The sequence below is a fragment of the Psittacula echo genome (assembly GCF_963264785.1).
Source record: "Psittacula echo genome assembly, chromosome: 10".
Classification (NCBI taxonomy): domain Eukaryota; kingdom Metazoa; phylum Chordata; class Aves; order Psittaciformes; family Psittacidae; genus Psittacula; species Psittacula echo.
In genome coordinates this window covers 4,412,319-4,432,116 of record NC_137741.1, presented here as the reverse complement: position 1 = coordinate 4,432,116, position 19,798 = coordinate 4,412,319, and the positions used below count along the sequence as shown (strand labels likewise).

Sequence of the window (19,798 nt, the reverse complement as noted above, 5' to 3'; positions counted from 1 at the left end):
TTACAGCTTCATTTGCAACATACAAAATGCATTATTAGGCTTTCTCTGCACTCAAGCTGAGGGCCATCCCATATTTCTCATTAGAAGCTACACTTCAATTTCACAACAAATTATAACAGTTTAGGGTGTTATCATTGGCATTACTCATGCCCTTTTATGTCACTGAAGAGAGAAAAGCAAACCAAGACAGAATTCTTCATTTATGTTTCTATGCCTTTTAGACAAAGAGCACATAACTAAAAATCTGTCAGGGTTGGTTTAACTTGCACACTGTTTGCCACATTCAACACTTCACTGTTCTATTTCAATGACCAGATGTACCAGGTGACAATAACAACTCCCAGAGATACCATAAGCCCCAAAATAATATTCAGAACAGCTTTTTAAGTGCCATAAAATGTAAAAGCCACAGCTAAGACCACTTTCAGCACACAGTGTATGAAAATACTTCTCATGATCCTTTATCAGGTAGAGCTTGCAATCTAAACAGACACAAGAAATATTATCCTCATACTCACAAGGCATGGAAATATTAAGCGTAGTTAACTCAGACAAATTACATTGGTAATTTTTCAAAGATGCTCAGAGTAATAAAGCAAACAGGAGATTCCAATTCCAAGTCCGTATCCCACCCATAGTCCTCATGTCAAGCTTTCTTAGGTAGAAAAGCATCCACTTCTTCTTGAATAGTACGAGAACCTTTTCCATAATGCAGTGCTGCTTGCGTTATCATTAAGCCCTATGAAATACAGTGACCTCCTCTTCTCTATCACACTTGCCATGCAAGGGAAAAAGAAGAATAGAAATCATCTGTCTGCAAATGCAGTTTCAAATTACAGTTTTGAAAGAGATAAAAACAGTGTTGTGTCCACCATGGTGGCATTTGTGGTACTGTGCAAATCCTAAATCAAAGAGGAAAGAAAGATCCACTTCTACTCACATAGTCCTTTATGCTGCCAACAGTCCTGCAGGACAATGGAATATTCTCACTTATTGAAGTAAACTGGCCTGTTTTACAGTTGCCAAAGGTCCAGTATGCAGTCCAGCAGCAGGTTTTGGATACTGCATACACCAACAAGCAACCGCAGACTACTGGTAGGTAAAACACATTTGCAAATCCAGATCATTTATTGCTATTATTAGACTGTTCTGACACACTGCCTTCAGTGCCCTGATAACAAACTTCAGCACAGGTTCTATCTGTCTCACGTCTTCATTTCAGTCAGTTTTTACCTACTTTGTCCAAGCCACACATCACAAACTCATTCTCTACAAGTAGCTTTTTATCCACTGCAACCCACAGAAAGAATAGAACTTGCCAACTCTTCAGTTCACAGCCAGATTTTGCAATACTGTGAATTCTCTTTGCCGACCATACAATGGCATTTTCTAATTCCACTACTTTAGAATATCTTGCCTTGAAATTTACAGCGTATTTTTCAAGGTTCTCTTTTTGCGTCTTCTCTGTTGCACATGATGGTTCAGATTTACAGTCTGGAAATGTTTTCCAGATGAAAAGAATGTCTGCCTATTCAGATACAGCAGTTACCCAATTACAACTTTTGTGGAGACCTTTCATACCTTATTTTACAGTTCTGAGGCCATTCTCCCCTGGCTGATGTTACAGTCTTGCTAGAAAATTGGTTGGATTCTATGTCATATTCTTTAAACTGGGGGTATAGTACATATACAAATTTAGGCTAGATATAAGGAAGACATTCTTTGCTCTGAGAGTATTGGGACAGTGGCACAGGGTGCACAAAGAAGCTGTGGCTGCCCCATCCCTAGCAGTGTTCAAGGCCAGGTTGGACAGGGCTTGAAGCAGCCTGGTCTAGTGTGAGGCGTCCCTGCCCATGGCAGAGGGTTGGAATTGGATGCTCTTAATGTCCTTTCCAACCCAAACCGTTCTGTTATTTTATGATTTTTATTTAGGCTGCATGACTTTTTGTAGGGTACCACAAACCCAGAATGATAGCTCTTCACAGGCAGCAATTATGCATCATTCCTAGAGGTTGGCAGCTGACATCTGCTTTGCCAACCAAGTTCCATCCATGCTATGGTAATTCACTTTTGTGGACAAAAGTATCTCCGCTGGAGCCAGCCTGCATTAAGCTGGGCTTATCTTTGGGCCAGCTACCCCCAACTCACTGCACACATTCTGATTCATTCAGTCACACCATTATATATCATGAAAATGTACTCCAACAGCGTGACTAAATTTTAAACCATAACAATCCTATAAGAAGGACCTGGACCAAATTAAATCCTGGCTTAGGTGGTGGTTTGCAGTGCTCTTACTGCACAGTGGTTTCAGAGATGTTGTGCACGCTGAGGAGCGCACCATCCCTCTGTGAGTAATGAGAACAAGGTATGCAAGAAATGAGCTTGAATACCACCTCTTTTTTTCTAGCAAAAGATAAAGCACTCCAGTCAAAGCCAGACCGTAAGTTTTTGCATTTAACAGTCACTGAAGATCAGTCTTCCTGAGGGTTACAGCAACAGAGCAGAGGCAAAGAATGTTTCTCTCGGAGACAAGGTCTATTTTTGATCTCAAAGCAGTTCCTAATGTTTATGGAAATTCATGATTTTTCTTATGGTTGAGAAGATATTCAAATTTGAGAATCCTGAAGCATTATGAGGTCCAAGGTCTAGATACATACCACAGGTCTATTCTCACTCCCTAAAGGGGCAGACATCCTCCGAAAAATAGCAGCGGTACTGACAGGACAACATCTATGTCATACTTTTACAGATCCTTAATCTGAATGGTTAGAAGGCGAAGATCCAGGGCAAGAAGTCAGAATATACAGAAGCAGAAATTGCTTCAGTTTGGCCCAGTCTCTCACCACTGAGAAAAACGCAAGTTCCTTCTATTGCAAACAGCGATCCCAATATTTATGATTTTCTGTAGGGAAAGTCTGTGCAGCCATAAACATTCTCAGTGCTCTGTAATTTAAGTTCCACCAGTTGTTCCCACACTTCAGCCCATACCAAACCCTGAACTGACTGAAGGATGTGCACTTATTGGTGTAACTGAGCAGAAAGGCAGCAAATGCCTTTCATAGAAAGCTGCTGGCTCTCAGCCCTAGAAAAGTTGATGATATTGACGTTAAGCTGCTCACCATCGGTTTCCTTAGACACATTCAGATATTGTAAGTTTATCTTGAGCCAATCCTACACTCATTCATGCACATAGACTACCTGGTTTTCTGTGGTTTCCTCACAAGTCAGAAAAGATTTAGTCCCTTCCATACTCATCATGAAGAAAAAAATGTAATGCAATCTACTTACCGAAGGATTTCCTTCCGAGTGAAGAATGTGCAATCCTGTTAAAAACCAAAAAGTATTATTGTACTAGAGAAATAGTGAAAAACAACCCTGCAAATAATCACTTTTCAACCTTTTGGAAGCAAACTCGGATCTGGTAGAAAAACATTAAGGACTGTATTTGTATACCATCTGCTTTGGTCTCAGAAACAATATACACTGTAAAATAACTGATATATCCTAAGGATAGGGCTATCAGTAAAAATATATTGTTAATGTGAAACTTTAGGAGAAAAATAAAACATAAAACCAACAGGCTGCTGAAGTACTTTTCCACTGTGGAATGACCAGACCAGAAAAAAAATAAACCAAAAAGTAACATATAGGCCAAAAACATTCAATGAATGGATCTAGAAAGCTACAAGTAACAAATAGGTAAAGGAAACTATCTTCTACCTTGGAGTATTCCTCTATTAAAGACCTTTGATTTAATAATAAAAAAAATGTACTGATTTATTAGTTTTTAACTCTTTTTGCTAACAGTGACTTTGCACTGTGGTCACTCTGGTGAAGGCTGCAAACTCCCCAAGTCAGGAACATGGATAAAAGGAAAGGCCCTGCTCCAAACAGCAGGCAAACTGTCCAGCCTCCCCTGTGTATCAACAGAAATTGAAATAACTTCCTAGAATGCAAAGTAGAGCTGGCTGAACCTGAAAGAGGAGCTTACAGGCATTAACTTGCATTCTAAATGGCTCTGTGGTGGGACTGCATTTACACTGGTTTAATATTCTCTTTATGAACATCTGTGTTTTGCTCAAACAATTCACATACTTCACAGAAGAACCATAATATGAACAGCGAAATAGTTTGCATTCATGTATTTCTGCATCAGTCACACAAGCAGTTATATATTCAGGTGCTTTGAGGGTAATAATCAGTTCCGTCTACGTTAAGAGACATACTCCCTAATCCCCACTATTTTACCCAATATATATTTAGGGCATGTTGTGCCCTGCATTTGAAGCTAGGAACACTTGCAGCAAGGAAATATTGGATGGCCAGTTTAGAACATTGTTAAGATCATAAATTCAGAGGATATGCGTCTTCTTGTCTTAGAACTAGTAGCTGATGTGGGTGTGTATATATGTATATATATGTGTGTGTATATATATATGTATAAGGAGCAACAACTAAACCACAAAGTTCTTCTGGATTATCCACTTCTCTCACAGGCCCATCTGATGTGACAAAGCATTTGCCTAAGAATTCAGCTCTTAGTACTTTTCCTCCCTCAATGTAAACACATTTAAAATATCACTAGATGACTTAAAAATACCATATAAGACAACAACATCAGACTTGGGAAGTTGTACATACAAGTAGTATGACTCCCCTAGTTCTGCTCCTCAGTCAACTAGTGAAAAAGCATTTCTATCCTAAGCTGATAATCATTCTGGCTAAATGACTGTTTCTTCCAAGAAGGGGAAAAGGAAGTGATCACAGCTAGCTGAAGCAGTCAAGCAGCTTGTCTCAAGAACCCAGCTATGCTATCAGTCCTTCATGGTATCAATTATTGAATCTGCTTGCTCTCCTTCATATAAAGTGGCAGGAGAAGGAGCTCCTCCTTCAACGTATTGTGTAGCAGAATAGCATTACAAGGCATAATAGGAAGCACCTTGAGAGCTGCTGACACCGATGTCACATTGTCTGGAACTGCACAAAGTGAAATAGGAGCCAGCTGGTTAAGTTTTCACTAATTCCAGCACACTCAACACTTACAGGCAAACTGTCACTTAAGGATGCTTTACTTACTAACTAAAAGCAGGTGCAATCTCACAAATAATTGTCATGCCCTCAGCAGCAATTATGCTGTAATTATATAGGCTTGAGAAAACACTGTTACTTAACTAGAAAGCTGACAGGGAATTGATATGCAAATGGAGAAAAAGATGAAAAAGACAAGTTACTTTTTGCCTTCCAGAAATCGTGACAAAATGCCATTGGAAGACACAGGAAGGGGGCAAACCATAAACCTGTTATGCTCAAGATCCACAGAATTTGGTTTTAATCTGAATCATTCTTTGATGAACACTATTGTCTTAGGGGTTTTTTTTTAATCAAACAATTTTTTTACTAATATAACCCAAAACCTACAGATACCAGAAACCTTTATAACAGAAGTAGTTGCAAGTATCTGTCTAACCACTGTTACTGACTGCAGTGCTCCAATTACAGAATCATAAAATAGTTAGGGTTGGAAAGGAACTGAAGATCATGTAGTTCCAACCCCCCTGCCATGGGCAGGGACACCTCACACTAAACCATGCCACCCAAGGCCTCATCCAGCCTGGCCTTGAACACCACCAAGGATGGAGCATTCACAAACTCCCTGGGCAACCCATTCCAGTGCCTCACCACCCTCACAGTAAAGAACTTCCTACTTATATCCAATCTAAACTTCCCCTGTTTAAGTTTGAACCCATCACCCCTTGTCCTGTCACTACAGTCCCTGATGAAGAGTCCTTCCCCAGCATCCTTGTAGGCCCCCTTCAGATACTGGAAGGCTACTATGAGGTCTCCACGCAGCCTTCTCTTCTCCAGGCTGAACAGCCCCAATTTTCTCAGCCTGTCCTCACATGGGAGGTGCTCCAGTCCCCTGATCATCCTCGTGGCCCTCCTCTGGACTTGTTCCAACAGTTCCCTGTCCTTTTTATGTTGAGGACACCAGAACTGCACACAATACTCCAAGTGAGGTCTCACGAGAGCAGAGTAGAGGGGCAGGATCACCTCCTGCAACCTGCTGGTCACGCTCCTTTTGATGCAGCCCAGGATACGGTTGCTTTCTGGGCTGCGAGCGCACACTGAAGCCGGCTCATGTTCATTTTCTCATTGACCAACACCCCCAAGTCCTTCTCTGCAGGGCTGCTCCAAATCTCATCTCTGCCCAACCTGTAGCTGTGCCTGGGATTGCTCCGACCCAGGTGCAGGACCTTGCACTTGGCATGGTTAAACTTCATCAGGTTGGCATCAGCCCGCCTCACAAGCGTGTCGAGGTCCCTCTGGATGGCATCCCTTCCCTCTGGCGTATCAACCGAACCACACAGCTTGGTGTCATCGGCAAACTTGCTGAGGGCGTGCTCAATCCCACTGCCCATGTCATCGACAAAGATGTTGAACAAGACCAGTCCCAACACTGATCCCTGAGGGACACCACTCGTTACCTGTCTCCAGCCGGACATTGAGCCATTGACCACAACTCTTTGCATGCGTCCATCCAGCCAGTTCTTTATCCACCGAGTGGTCCACCCATCAAATTGACGTCTCTCCAATTTAGAGACAAGGATGTCATGTGGGACAGTCGAACGCTTTGCACAAGTCCAGGTAGATGATGTCAGCTGCTCTGCCCCTGTCCATCAGTTTCATAGCCACATCATAGAAGGCCACCAAATTGGTCAGGCAGGATTTCCGCTTAGTGAAGCCATGCTGGCTGTCACCAACCACCTCCTTGTTTTTCATGTGCCTTAGCATGCCTTCCAGGAGGATCTGCTCCAAGAGTTTGCCAGGCACAGAGGTGAGACTGGCTGGTCTATAATTCCCCAGGTCATCCATTTTCCCCTTCTTAAAAATGGGGGTTGTATTTCCCTTTTTCCAGTCCTTGGGAACTTCACCTGACTGCCATGATTTTTCAAATATGATGGCCAGTGGCTTAGCAACTTCACTTGCCAGCTCCTTCAGGACCCAAGGATGGATTTTGTCAGGTCCCATGGACTTGTGTAAGTTTAGGTTTTTAAGATGGTCTCGAACCAGACACTCTCCTATAGTGCGCCTAGGGTCTTCATTCTCACAGTCCCTGCATCCACCTTCCAAGATTTGGGTGGTGCGGTCGGAGCCTTTGCCAGTGAAGACCGAGGCAAAGAAGTCGTTAAGAACCTTTATTAAGAAATTTATGTTTGCCCATTACATGGACCTGCGTGTCAGGGATGAGGGGATGGCAAAAAAATAGTACAGTGGTTTCACAGACCACTTGCAGAGATCTTAGATACTCAGGGTCAAAGCACCACAAATAAATTGTGACTTGGCCTATACTTTCGATCCACAGCAAAGTTATAGACACCACTCAAGGAACACTTTTCCATTAAGAATCCTGTCTGGTCTCCAATGGCTAATGTGAAAGCCACGGTTCTAAGTGATCTCTGAAAGGGAAGTCCAGCCATCCATCTTGCTTATCCCAGCTTATTATTTCTGCCTCTTCATGTATTCAGACTTCACACTAACAAGTAGTATAACTGCATCAGAGAATGCCAAAGGAAAGAACTAATGTGTTTGGAAACTAACCTAGCAAAATGGACTCATTTCCAGCTTGGATCATTTCTTTTTACTGGCTTAGAATCTAGTATCGGTAGTACTGGTAACAAGAGATGAAGCTAAGACAAGTATCTACTGATGGCAGGAAAGAGAGAGGTGCAGGACTGCCCTAAGTCAGATTAAAGTCGTGATGTAAGAAGGGTCTAAATAACATAATTACAGTTTATAGTTGCTGGAACTCCAGCAGTTTAATTCCAATTTAATTAAAGACTTTTGGGGAAAGAAACACGGAGGTGAATCATCCAATTTTCTTCTGGCTCCTCCATTCATACAGAAAATACACAGTGATGGACAAAAAATAGAAAACTAACATGTAAAATTAACTACCTCATGAGCAAAGGTGAAGTGGATCCTGGAAAGTATTTGCCATTTATACATGCAACGACATTCATGTTCTTTCAAGCCAGAGATATCATGGACAAAAAAAGCAGACATTTGCTATTATATGGACTGTGTTTGAATTTTTTATGACCTTAAAAATCAACTTATCTATTCTGTCTGAACACTAAAGCCACTGGGAGTCCTGCTAGAAAAGCACAAACTAAATACTGAAAAACATACATGTTACCAGAGTTTCCATAATCCTTATCAATTCAAGGTTCCTGGCAAAATTTTAGCTGGACAATCACTGCCTTTTAGTTCTAATGCTATACAGTGGCCTGAAAAACTTACACTACCAGAAGGCTCCTTGTGGGTTTTAGGTTATAGAGAATAGAGCTTCATCTTGAAATATCACTTCCTTGAAAGAGATAACCTCCTGCAGCCCCTGAGAAAATACATGCTCTTTTCTAAGATCAACCATCCCCACTCAATCTGTCCTTGCACCCTTAATAATCAAGTTAATTACAAGTCTGACAAAGGATCACTGCTGGTTTTTCGGAGGTAAGATACCACTTAAACCCATCTACAGTTACCCACTTAACTTCCTTATGTTTAGCAAAGTGAATAAAACAAAGCAAACAGAAGAATTCCCATTGATTTCAGTGAGCTCATTAGCTTATATGATGGGACTAGGTTCTCAAATTTGGCATTTAGGTGCTTAACTGCCTCTTCAAGTACTTTGCAGAAAAGGAGACAGACAGCTGGTGTATTCAGGTTCCATGGGTGGCTTTGCTGTTGGCTCGTAATGTGACTTTCTGCAAGTCACTCAACGTTACTTGTAAAGTAGGGTTTAGGGTTAATGGTCTCTGCTCTTCGAATTTACTTTATAAAAGAGCAGAATGTACATGCTGTTAGAGTTTTATTCTTTGATTTCCAATGTCAGATGAACGCAAGTTTTGGACAAAATAGGAACAGAGTGAAATGGTGGTCCACTACCTTTTCCACTAGTCTGCAAGATTTGACTGCAGACTCCTAGCTCAGTTCTGCTTCATGTTTAGTTCTACAGCGATTTAAACAACAACAACAACAACAACAACAACAACAACAACAACAACAACAACAACAAAGAATTAGAGATAGCTGCGCTGAGAATGTTGATACTTAACTTCATGTACGGTGTGCATATACAGCATAATAGAAGGTATGGCTCCAGAATCAGAACACATTCATTTGTGCTGTTGGAGAGACTGCCAATTCCAGATCACAGCATAAGCATGCAGTCTGTGAACGGCAGCGGAATCAAAGATTATCACTTACCACTTCTGGAAGCAAGTATCAGTGTGCATAAAGCACAGTTTTCTATAAAACTAATTTCACATAGATAAGCACAACACTTCTCTGCAGAAAACAAGAAGAACAGGAGAAAGTAACAGTAGAAGGAAAGACTAGCAATGCTCAAGTATGCAAAGCTCCTGTGAAATAATATTTCTTAAACCCATTAGACGCATATTTCTCCTCTAAGACAATACTTCTCTATTCTCCCTTTTATACATAATGTTTCATAAGGGCAGCTTTACTTTGATCCTGCAACAGCTCCATTGGAAAGCTATATAAATAACGAAATAATATGAAATAGTCTTAGCAACATAAAAATAACTCTAAATTAGAAAAACAGTCTCAGACAAAAGCCAGCAACCCAATGACTAACAGGAATATCCTCAAGGCAAGACAGATTACATCCATATAGCTACCTGACTGAGCAGCTTTTAAGGAGTAAGAAGTACTGAAGACTGAAGCATTTTAAATGTTAATATCTTAAATACATAGAATCATGGAATAGTTTGGGTTGGAAGAGTCTTCTAGTCTAACCCCTCCTTGCAATGAGCAGGGATGTCTTCAACTAGATCAGGTTGCCCAGAGCTACATCCAGGCTGGCCCTGAAGTTCTCCAGGGATGGTGCATCCACTGCCGGTCTGGGCAACATGTGCCAATACTTATTGCTCTCTAATATTTATTAATGTCCAGCCTGAATCTCCCCTCTTTTTAGTTAAAAAGCATCACCCCATATCCTACTGCAACAGGCCCTGCTAAAAAGTCTTTGCTTCTTTGATCACTGTGAAGATATAAATATATATAAAGAGTCACTGGGTATCAGTGAGACTAACATCAGCCATTAAATTTCATAGCTGTGTAAGTTCTTGAGTGAATCCAGATTTGAACACTAAAAAAACCCGTAATAGTTAGTAATCAGTAATAGTATTGGTATATGGACCTCTATCTTAAAAAATAATGCTGGTTGCACCAGAATGTCAGTGGAAATGATAACATCCAGCCCATCTTAGTTGTAATCATATACATTTTACAACTACAGCCAGAACAACTAACACACCCACTGAGTCTTAGAAGACAAAATCTACAGCTATAAGGAACCAGTTTGTGTATTTATACTGCCACATGGGAGGAAAGAGTTGGACGTTAGCAAGGTCTGAGGAAGGAGCAAACTGTCAACAAATGTAATTTTGCTCTATAACCTATATATACATCACATGGTAACATGAAACCAAAATCTGACTAAAGAACAACTGCACAAAAACCTTGTTCTGTTATTATGCCAATTAAATTTGCACATTAACAGTAATACTCTATCAAACGGAAAAGTATGTTGTACAGGAGATCCTGGGGAACCTGTGATGAATACACTTTCTGTATTCTTGTGAAGGGTTCATTTTCACCAAAGATCCTGTTTGAGTCAAGCACAGCTTTTTAAAATCAAAAGATAACTTGATGACCTAGTTTCACTTTATAAGGGGCATTTCTTGACAGATCATAACCTAATTGTTTTATCTGGTATTGCATAATTCTCATGAAATGCAGCTGAATCCCACTTTGACTAGAATTTCAATACAAGGAAAACAGTTAGCTCTGCCATAGACAAATCCTTGTGTAAAAAAAGCAAGCTGTTATTTCATATAATATCCTTTATTGCAATACTGTCTAGAAGACAGCCAGGGTAAACATCAGCTTGTTTTGAGGGTGCATTAAATACCATAGAGGACTTAATCCCACAAATGAACAAATACAAAAAGAAATAGCTTGCAATAAACCCAGTAATATCTGATATAAAATATTTATGCTCTAAATTCTCTAGTTTCTGCCTATTAGAAAAAAAATTACAACCAAATTTATGTAAAATGCAGACCGCTTACTTGAATAACCCCCGAAAAGGCAATGAGTTTGATCAGACATTGGAGGGGTTTGTCCATAGCCCAAGCACAGCTTCTGTGCATTTCCTACTCAATGGAATTGCTTCTCAGTAAGAAATGCAGTGCGCTGAGGCCAGCATACAGCTCTGCTGCCACTGTATTGCTTCAAGTATCTTTAAGGAGCATCGCTCAAAACACCCTAAAATGCCTGTTTGTTTTCTTTACTCATTATGAGACTTGACCTCCAAAACCCTGAACACTGTCTAAAGATAATTTCTTTTAAAAGCTTAATTTTAAGAGTTCTTTGATTGCAATGAAACACATGTTTCTTGCTGATTAATAAGTAACTTCTTCCCCAGCCAGACCTTGGTTAGATTTTGCATTTTGTGTAAAAAAACCCCAACCAACCAAACAAATAAAACTGACCCACAAAGCCAAACCAAACCACACCAACAAATAGTCACATACTCTAAAGGCATCAAAGTCATAGTCCCCAGTAGAATTCATTTCCTTTCAAGGCTAACTTTTAAAATGAGGTGAAGCTCAATAAAGAACCAAAGCTTACGAAAGCCTGATTTCCAAACACTTTACTAAGCTTATGAAAGTGTAAGGAGCTGCCAACTAGAATACTGTCTTAGTAACAGATAATATGATCTTAATAACAGGTCACATGCCAAGGTGTTAGGAGATCTGCAGCTTTCAGTCATTAATTTGCCTCTAACTATTTCAAATAAAAGAAGCTGAGAGGTTTAATATTACCAATTCCTACTACACATCTCTTTTACAGTTTCAACTGGCCACCCATCACCAGTCATAATGAAGAGTATTAAAAACACTTGTTTACTAAAGAAATTGAGGTAATCTTGTGGGTGACCAGCTTTACAATTAGTTAATTTAAATGTAAAGGTTCTGCTAAGGAGTGCCTCTTCTATATGATAGCTTATATGCAAAAAGTTTATGCATAGGCATCTCAGAAAGTTTAAGACAAATCAAATCAGGTTTTTCTATTTACTTAAGATCATATTAATGTTTTGAGATTTATGCAAGCTAGCTCTTAAAGTAGGTGGTTTGTCTGCAGCTTAATCTTTACTCCTGAAAACCAATACCTTCATATGGTTTTACCATACTTTAAGCACACAAACTTCTCAATTCTCTTTCTCAGCATCTCCTATGGATCAAGAGCTTAAAACATCGTGCATTAAAAAAAAAAAATAAAATAATAAAAACGTCGTTACTAAAGTAGTATGTAGGTGCTATAAGCTCAGAGCAATTTGTGTTGAAGACAAAAACGGTAGAAGTTACAACCAGATAATACAATGGCCGGAAATACATTTCGAAAAGAAATGTTAAGTCTAACCACAAGCTGAGTGAAGTTTTGAACAGGCTTCTAACAGAAACTGTGGGGAAGTCAAGAAAACCCAAACAACTATATTACAAAAACAGATGGAATCAACTGTTTTGTTTCTGCCGTCCTGATACTATGGATTCTGTAGCCCTGAGTATTATTGTGAAGAGAACAGCACTAACTTATAGACATACAAATGCCTGGTTCTGAGATGCTGGTACATAGTGTTTGGTTCAGAGGACCTGGCAACTCAACTGGGTCAAGAAGTTAAAAACCTGCATTTTAAACATTATGGAACCATTATCTCATTCTCCCTTTTTCTATTCTGAAGTAATTCCACAAATGAGAAAAAGCTAGCTATAACAGCAAACTCCAAGTGAAACAGCTCCATTTGTATTACAGCAACCGCACAGTGCCCCAGAAGACAGGAGAGGCGAGAGCTCTGTGTGTCAATGGCTACAGCAGTGAGCCCAGGATCCCTGCATTAAGAGATTGTATGAGGAGATATGCAGGAACTAATGGATCAGAAGCTAATCACCCTCCAACTGAGGTCTTCATCTGACTGTTCACAGCATGAGGCTAATATTCCTTCCTAACAAATTCTAGAGGTTTTTGTCCTCAAACTCCTTACCTTTTTGTACTTATCATACATAACAAGTGATATTACTATTCAAAAATTACCTAGCACTACAGTAATGAACTACAAGTCTGCCTGTAACAGAGAAATCCCACAGAGAAATCCCACAGGCTAACTCAATCCACCGGACCTAACTGCTGCCAGGCTTTGAGATCAATTACCCAGCATTATGAAAGGCAGGGGCTGCAAAAGCCATTAGGGAAAGGCAATTTCTACATGAGGAGTAGTGAATTAGGGATGACATTTCGGCTTTTGCATTTGCCAGTTTATGTCAAGAAGATAACATTAATTACATTTGGATTTTGTTTTGTCTCACTGCAGTTGTGCTCTGCTCTGTGTTCAGTTTCATTGTTAGTAGGAAGACAGACACTGGTATTTTACAGATCTTTGATTTCTTTCTTACCTATCTAGCAAGGATGTAAAAAAACAAAAAGCCTTTTTGGATCTTAGACTACCAAGTCTTAGACTGTTAACATAAGCTAATATATTACTGTGTCAGACTGCTGGTGAGGGTGACATGTGCGACCAAGTGGAACTTAAAGAAGCTCCATTTTTGCATTTCCTACAACAAGAAGGATGGGCATTTAATGAAAGCATTTAATTTATGCCTTATTTTCAGCATGGGGTAACATTCTAAAGCATTTTAGTAAATAACCCTAGCCTGTCTGTGATTAAATATCTACACCTGTGAGAAGTCCATGTTAGCGGTAACTCCAAAGAAAACTGGTATTTAAAAATCAGTTTTTATTTCAAGGGCTTGAGCCACAGATCCTGAAGGTAAAAAGAAAGTTATTTACTTCTGTGTGCACTGGATCTGTCCCTTCATTATCAGAAGTTAAACTAAACCTTGATTTCATGAACTGTTAGTTCTGTCTATGTTTATTGCTTCACGTAAGAGAGCAGTGCAGCCAGCCCTGTCAAGCTGCCTCCTTCTTCAGCACCCTTCATTCCATAGATTGCCTCACCATATTTTCAGAAACTTGTTCAACATGCCCACTGTGCAGCAAGCTTCCTGCAACCCATCTCAGTCAGATCTGTGGTGTGCCAAAACATGACTGAAAACTGGAAATTATGACTTTTTTTACCCTATGAAAAATCCAGTTGATGTGATTTGAAGTAAATAAAGTACCACCAAAATGATACGCCTGGACATAAAACAAATACCTTTTTTATAAGGTAAGTAACTGTCATCCAGGAATGGATGCAAGCATAAGGATACCTATTGTGGAATTACATTAAGCATGTTTCTAGGACTTATACTTCGGAGAAGTTAATTTAGACAACACCTTGCCCCCCTCCGCCCTATTGTCAGCAAAAGCATCAAGGAGAGAAAAAGGGGTTATTGCTACACTTTCTTCTCTGCAAAACACTCAGTAGAAAGATTCTACTAAAAACTCCCATTCCCCAACTGCTCAGTCTTTTTATCCTGCTTCCTAGTCCAGACACTGAGGATTTGACTCCTTTCTCTGTATACAGAGAAGGTAATTAAACTGAGTATATTCAACAACCTGCCTTAGAATACTATTCCAGTTGCTGGAAGGAACAGTAGAATACATGCATGCAGGCTACAAATGAAGTTTTCATTTGTTTTTGGAAAAAACACCCCCCAAAACAAACAAGCAAGACCCAAAGCCACAAACATATGAAGATTACTCCTTCCCTGCCCCTAACGCAAACTAAGATATCTTACCTGGTAGGCATCTAGCTGTTCATCAGTAAATATTGTTTGCTTATTACCCATCTTAAATGAGTTCTTCTTCTATGCAAATACATCCCATTAGAAGTAGTTGGATTCCTCTGTATTGTAGGCATTTAGGGCACGTATACTCCTTGAGAGTGCTGAAAAAAATCCCAAAGCCTGCATTGAACTGGTTTTGGCTGTACCTGTCCAATGAGGAGGGATGCAGGATCAGGAAATCTTTGCAAAGGCTTGACTTGAGTGTGCCAGGAATGAAAGTGTTAAAATCACATGCAGGTGTCACCCAAAAGCAGCAATACCATTCTCCATTCTTCCCCCTTTTTCAGATGCTTTTCTAAGAGGCATGCAGAGCTTTTAAACCATAAACCCCGAGGAGACAGTACTAGAAGAATCAGCTCTCTATTGCCTCAGTTCACACTCCCTTGTTCACTTCAGGGCTCTCCTGCTCGGCACCTTCACGTTTCAGAGCAGCTTTGCGTCACCCAATGCCGTCGGCAGCGCAGTCGTATTACATGCACACAGAGCAAACCTCATAGCTAGCCAAATGGATTAGCAAAGACAAGGTTTCTGCAGCTGCTCTCCCCACAGATAAAAGCACGTCCTTGTCAGTGCTTGGATCTAACCTGCACGCAGCTGCTGATGTTAAACATAGCTGGAAGGCGGCTCAAAGCGTTCAGAGCATCCCCGCAACACGCCGCGGGGGCTCCACACTAAATGCTTATCCACACTGCGGTTATAAAGAGCCCTGACTATCAGTGACGTGAGCTCACTACCAGAGGTGCCAAACTCCCAGGTATACCAGTGACTGCAAGCATTTCTTCTCACGTTAAATAAATATATTGAAAAAAATAAATCCGGAGGATTAAAGCAGTTTAAACAGACACTAATCTGACCCCTTAGGCTCAAGCAAGCAGAGCTGGAAAGAGAAAAAACTGTGGCCACAGGGTAAAGCAAAGGTAAAAGGTACCGCTAGAGGGCACAGTGTATTTCAACTATTACAACCCTGATTCCAGATTTCCGGGGAAATCTTAAAAATAAAAGAAATAAAAGAACGTGTAAGAGATGCAGAGAGACACAATGAATAGTTATCGAACATCTGCAGAAGGATAAGCTCTTATAAGAACAGGAGAAAGAAGGCTGAGCGGGAAAGAAGGGAAACAGAGAGGAAAGATGTGCTAGAGTCAGTTTCTTTGGACTGCTTGCTTCCCCTTTGTGCACGCTGGAAGAGGAAAGAGTGAAACTCTTCCGACGTATGTATTCCTATGTACACCTCTGCCAATGCCCATGATCCCTTCAGCAAGTTAGTGTCTCTAATAAAAACACCTTGTCCTTTTTCCTACAGCTTCTAATGATCCTGACCAACAGCATTGGGTAAACAGCAATTCATTTTGCCTTCACATATAAGAACACAGAACAAACATTTAACAATAATACTGAAAGTAAATCTATTGTATACAAACTAAAAACTGTCCTATGAGGTGTTGGATATGTACTAAAAACCTCCTGTGAAGTGCTGAACCACAGACTGCTGCAAGAGCCAACTTCCTTAGATTGTAATATTTAGAAATGCAGATTTGATTCAATGCAAACCCACAGTGCCCTGAGCAACAAAACCACAAGGTATATACCATAGACACAGAATAAAGGGCTTGGGATGAGAATGTTTTCACCAAGGCAAATTAGCAATAAGCAGACATCAGCATATTAACAGCGAAAAAAATGGATTCTACCAGTAGAATATATTGCAGGACAATTTCAGAATAATTTGAGATTAAAAGCTTTTGCAGTCCTGAAAGTTCATACATCCACAGCTCTGAATGAGCTTTATCACTGGCTGTGGTGGTTACTGATCTAATGAAGCTTGTTTCCTATCTGCTATCTGGTGGTACTGAAAGGCAAGAGCTAGCAGCTGTTCTCAGTGAGACCAGACCAACACTTAGCCAAGCGATCTGATGAAATAGCACTCCCTTCACAGCCACCTAATTCAAGCTGCCTGACTATGAAATCAGATTAAATATAAATGGCCAAATTATCTTTAATGCCATTATACAGAAGTGAATTGACACCAGGGGTGCATTGGGCTCCATATCTTTTAATCAGGAAAACTGGTATGGCTAAAAGAGCTAATTGCTTTAAAAGAGTTAGAAGTCCTTGCTTTAAAAGACTCAGGTTACCAAAGGAACTGCACCCACTGGGTAGATGGTCAGAAAATAAAGTGTTTCTTAAATTCCTCTTTCCACACTCTGGAGACTGTCTTATTAGCAAATAAAATTTAAGTGTCTAGATTTTTAATAAGAGGATTAAAATACTGATTGTTGAGGGTTTCACTATACTAGCTAGCTCTTCTCAAACATGCTATAATGGTAACTATTTCACTGTAAAATTATATTACTATAATAACTGGGTAAAATTTAAAGACAGTATAATGTATAAACTCTTTTTCACTCCTTTCTGTATGTATCAAAGATCAGATAATCTTACAGTTTTTTTCTTTTTTACTTCTTCTATCTGCTTGTGTTTATCAAAGATTAGCTTTATTTGCCAGTTGGGTGTTAAGCAATGTTTACTCCCAGTGTAAGCTACTGCAACAAATGAATACTTTTCTATGTGCACAGCAAGACCTGACCTTAATGCTGTCAGCACCAGCCTTCCATCACACTTGACTGTATTTCAGTTTCTCTAAACTGTTTGCCAAAGCAAGTGATTTTAAGCTATTAGCAACACATAGCACAGGGCATCTTGTAGTCAGTGGCTAAGTCTACTGAGGACAGTATATACACAATACTCTTGCCGTTATACTGTCCATCATACCAGAGAACATGGTGAAATAGTCACTGTTCATCTGCTTTAACAGTTTAATTCATGGAGCAAAAATCTGCTGCCAACCACATACACCAGATTTAGTATTTTATAGCAAGATGTCCATCAGTTGCAATGGCTCAACACCCGCCTAAGTCTGCACTCTGAACTTGTTTCCACAGCCACAGCTCAGGGAGTGGGACAAATCATGCCAGCACTTCTGAGCACCCTCAATGCAGTGCCCTGTTCTGAACTGTTGCTAGCCATGGCACCAGGTGACTTGATTTATTAGCAGAGGTGTAAGTGCAATAACCTCCAACAGACAGATTGGAGGTTATTAAATTAACTTGCCTCTGTGAATTATACAGTGGAATTTGACTGTGCTTTAAGTATGGAAGCTCTGATTCCTCATCAAAGGAGGACCAAGCTACTATGAAGAGAGGTCACTTTACCTGGTAGTGATTGGATCCACACAGAGTTTTAACAATAAAGTTGCTTATCTACTGCCTTCACTGCTCAAATTGGTTTGCTGCAACTTTTAACTGGGGAAAAAAGAACCTGCAAGATTTCATACCCATTACACACACACAAAAAAAAAAAAAAAAAAAATCCAATTTTTCTCCCCCACAAGTGTTTCCTGGCAGGTTAGCTCTATATAAAGATTCACTCTATTAGCAAAAAGAACAGTTTTGACCTAGAAGGGCTGCCTGCACATTTATTCTGTTGCTATTTCCTGGGAATCATTAAGGCCCCCTTCTACTGCAAGCATAAGTAACAGTAATCACTACTTGCACTGATTACAAAGCAGAAGCTCTGCCCTCCACTGACGCTGTGGAAATTCCTCCTGAGTCTTTGGGGCTTGTTTTATTTACTTGAAAGCTATTCACAATTCTGTTTGCTCACAGGTAAATGAGGAATAATAATGTTCACCTACATTAGGTGCTGATGGAGCTAAAGTAATTAAAATGCTTGTGAGCTCCTTAAAAAAAGATGCTACAGAGCTTGATAACATTACCATTGTAATATGCTACACCAACTGTCACAATTTGCCTCTTATTTAATAGTTATTGCAAACTATAAATACAAGATTAACTGTAAATACAGAAAGTACAAATCCTAAAATAAGTGAAAAAGACAGTTTGATGCTACTGCAGTGCATAAGAAAGCTGCTTTTCCAGCACACATGCAACAGGAGAATGCTTAGACCCCACTAGACTTGTCTAAAGTGCTGGGCTGTAACAGAATGCTTCATGGGACCAAACCCTGCCTTACAAATGACTACACAGAGCTGGAAGAAGATGCAAAACTCATAGCCCTCAAGCACATGAAAGATGCAGACTATCTGCCTTAACTGCATTTGTTATTAGGATCCAAACCTTTCTGTAGAGAGTTTTCAATGCTAAAGCAAACAAACAGAAATTGGGTTAAATTTGTTGTGTTTATAATGTTATTCCTCTAGCTTAATAAAATATGTAAGTAAAATATAGTAAGTATCTTAGAAGATGGAGGTTTCTGACTGCATTTCATTAAGCCTAATTTCAAGTAAGAAAATAACTTTTTTAAGATGCTTTAGAAAAGCTAATGCTTTGCATCAGGGACAAAATAATTTAAAAAAATGATGGGTTTCCTATGCAGACTGAATTGAACATAATTTATTTCCTCATATGGAGTCTCAATACAGCGATCACCAGGGGAAAGAAACTACTGTTACTTCTATATAGGCATCTATTTCCAGGCAAAATAACTACTGTGTTGTTCAGCCCTTCTCTGAACAGATCCAAACTAGCTACTGCTAATGGCATAGCATTGTAGCATTATTATGGTAGCATCTGTAAGATATAGATCAGAAACCTGCTGCAGCAGCTGTTAATATATGTAAAACAATTTCTTCTCTCCCCTCAATTTACAATCAAAGAGTAAATCCAGATACAGAGTAAATGCAGATACAGCCAGGAAATAGCAGGAATGCACTGGTCAGCTTAGTATAGCACATAATCAACTTAACATCCATGGAATCCCCTGATAAGCATCATGGCTAAAGAAACAACAACTATTAAGAAAGGAGTAGAGCAGATGTATACATATAGTGAGAAGCAGTACAGTAAAAACATTAAACATTCAGCTGCTGTGTCCTAGAAACATTGTAGGTCAATCCAAGATAG

At 39.8% G+C, this 19,798-nt stretch overlaps 1 protein-coding gene across 2 annotated transcripts in view; it reads right to left on the bottom strand.

Moving 5' to 3' along the window:
- The window catches only part of CIB2 (calcium and integrin binding family member 2), a gene marked incomplete at both ends in the record, with an annotated part of 38,609 nt that extends 23,730 nt beyond the window's left edge, over positions 1–14,879 (bottom strand). Inside the window, 2 exons of one of the 2 annotated variants that reach the window (XM_080626403.1) lie at positions 3,292–3,326; positions 14,829–14,879. In XM_080626403.1, coding sequence (XP_080482529.1) covers positions 3,292–3,326; positions 14,829–14,879 — 86 coding nt within the window. The remainder of the gene's footprint in view (positions 1–3,291; positions 3,327–14,828) is intronic. The other variant, XM_080626404.1, reaches the window with a different exon arrangement.
- Positions 14,880–19,798: the final 4,919 nt, after the last annotated feature.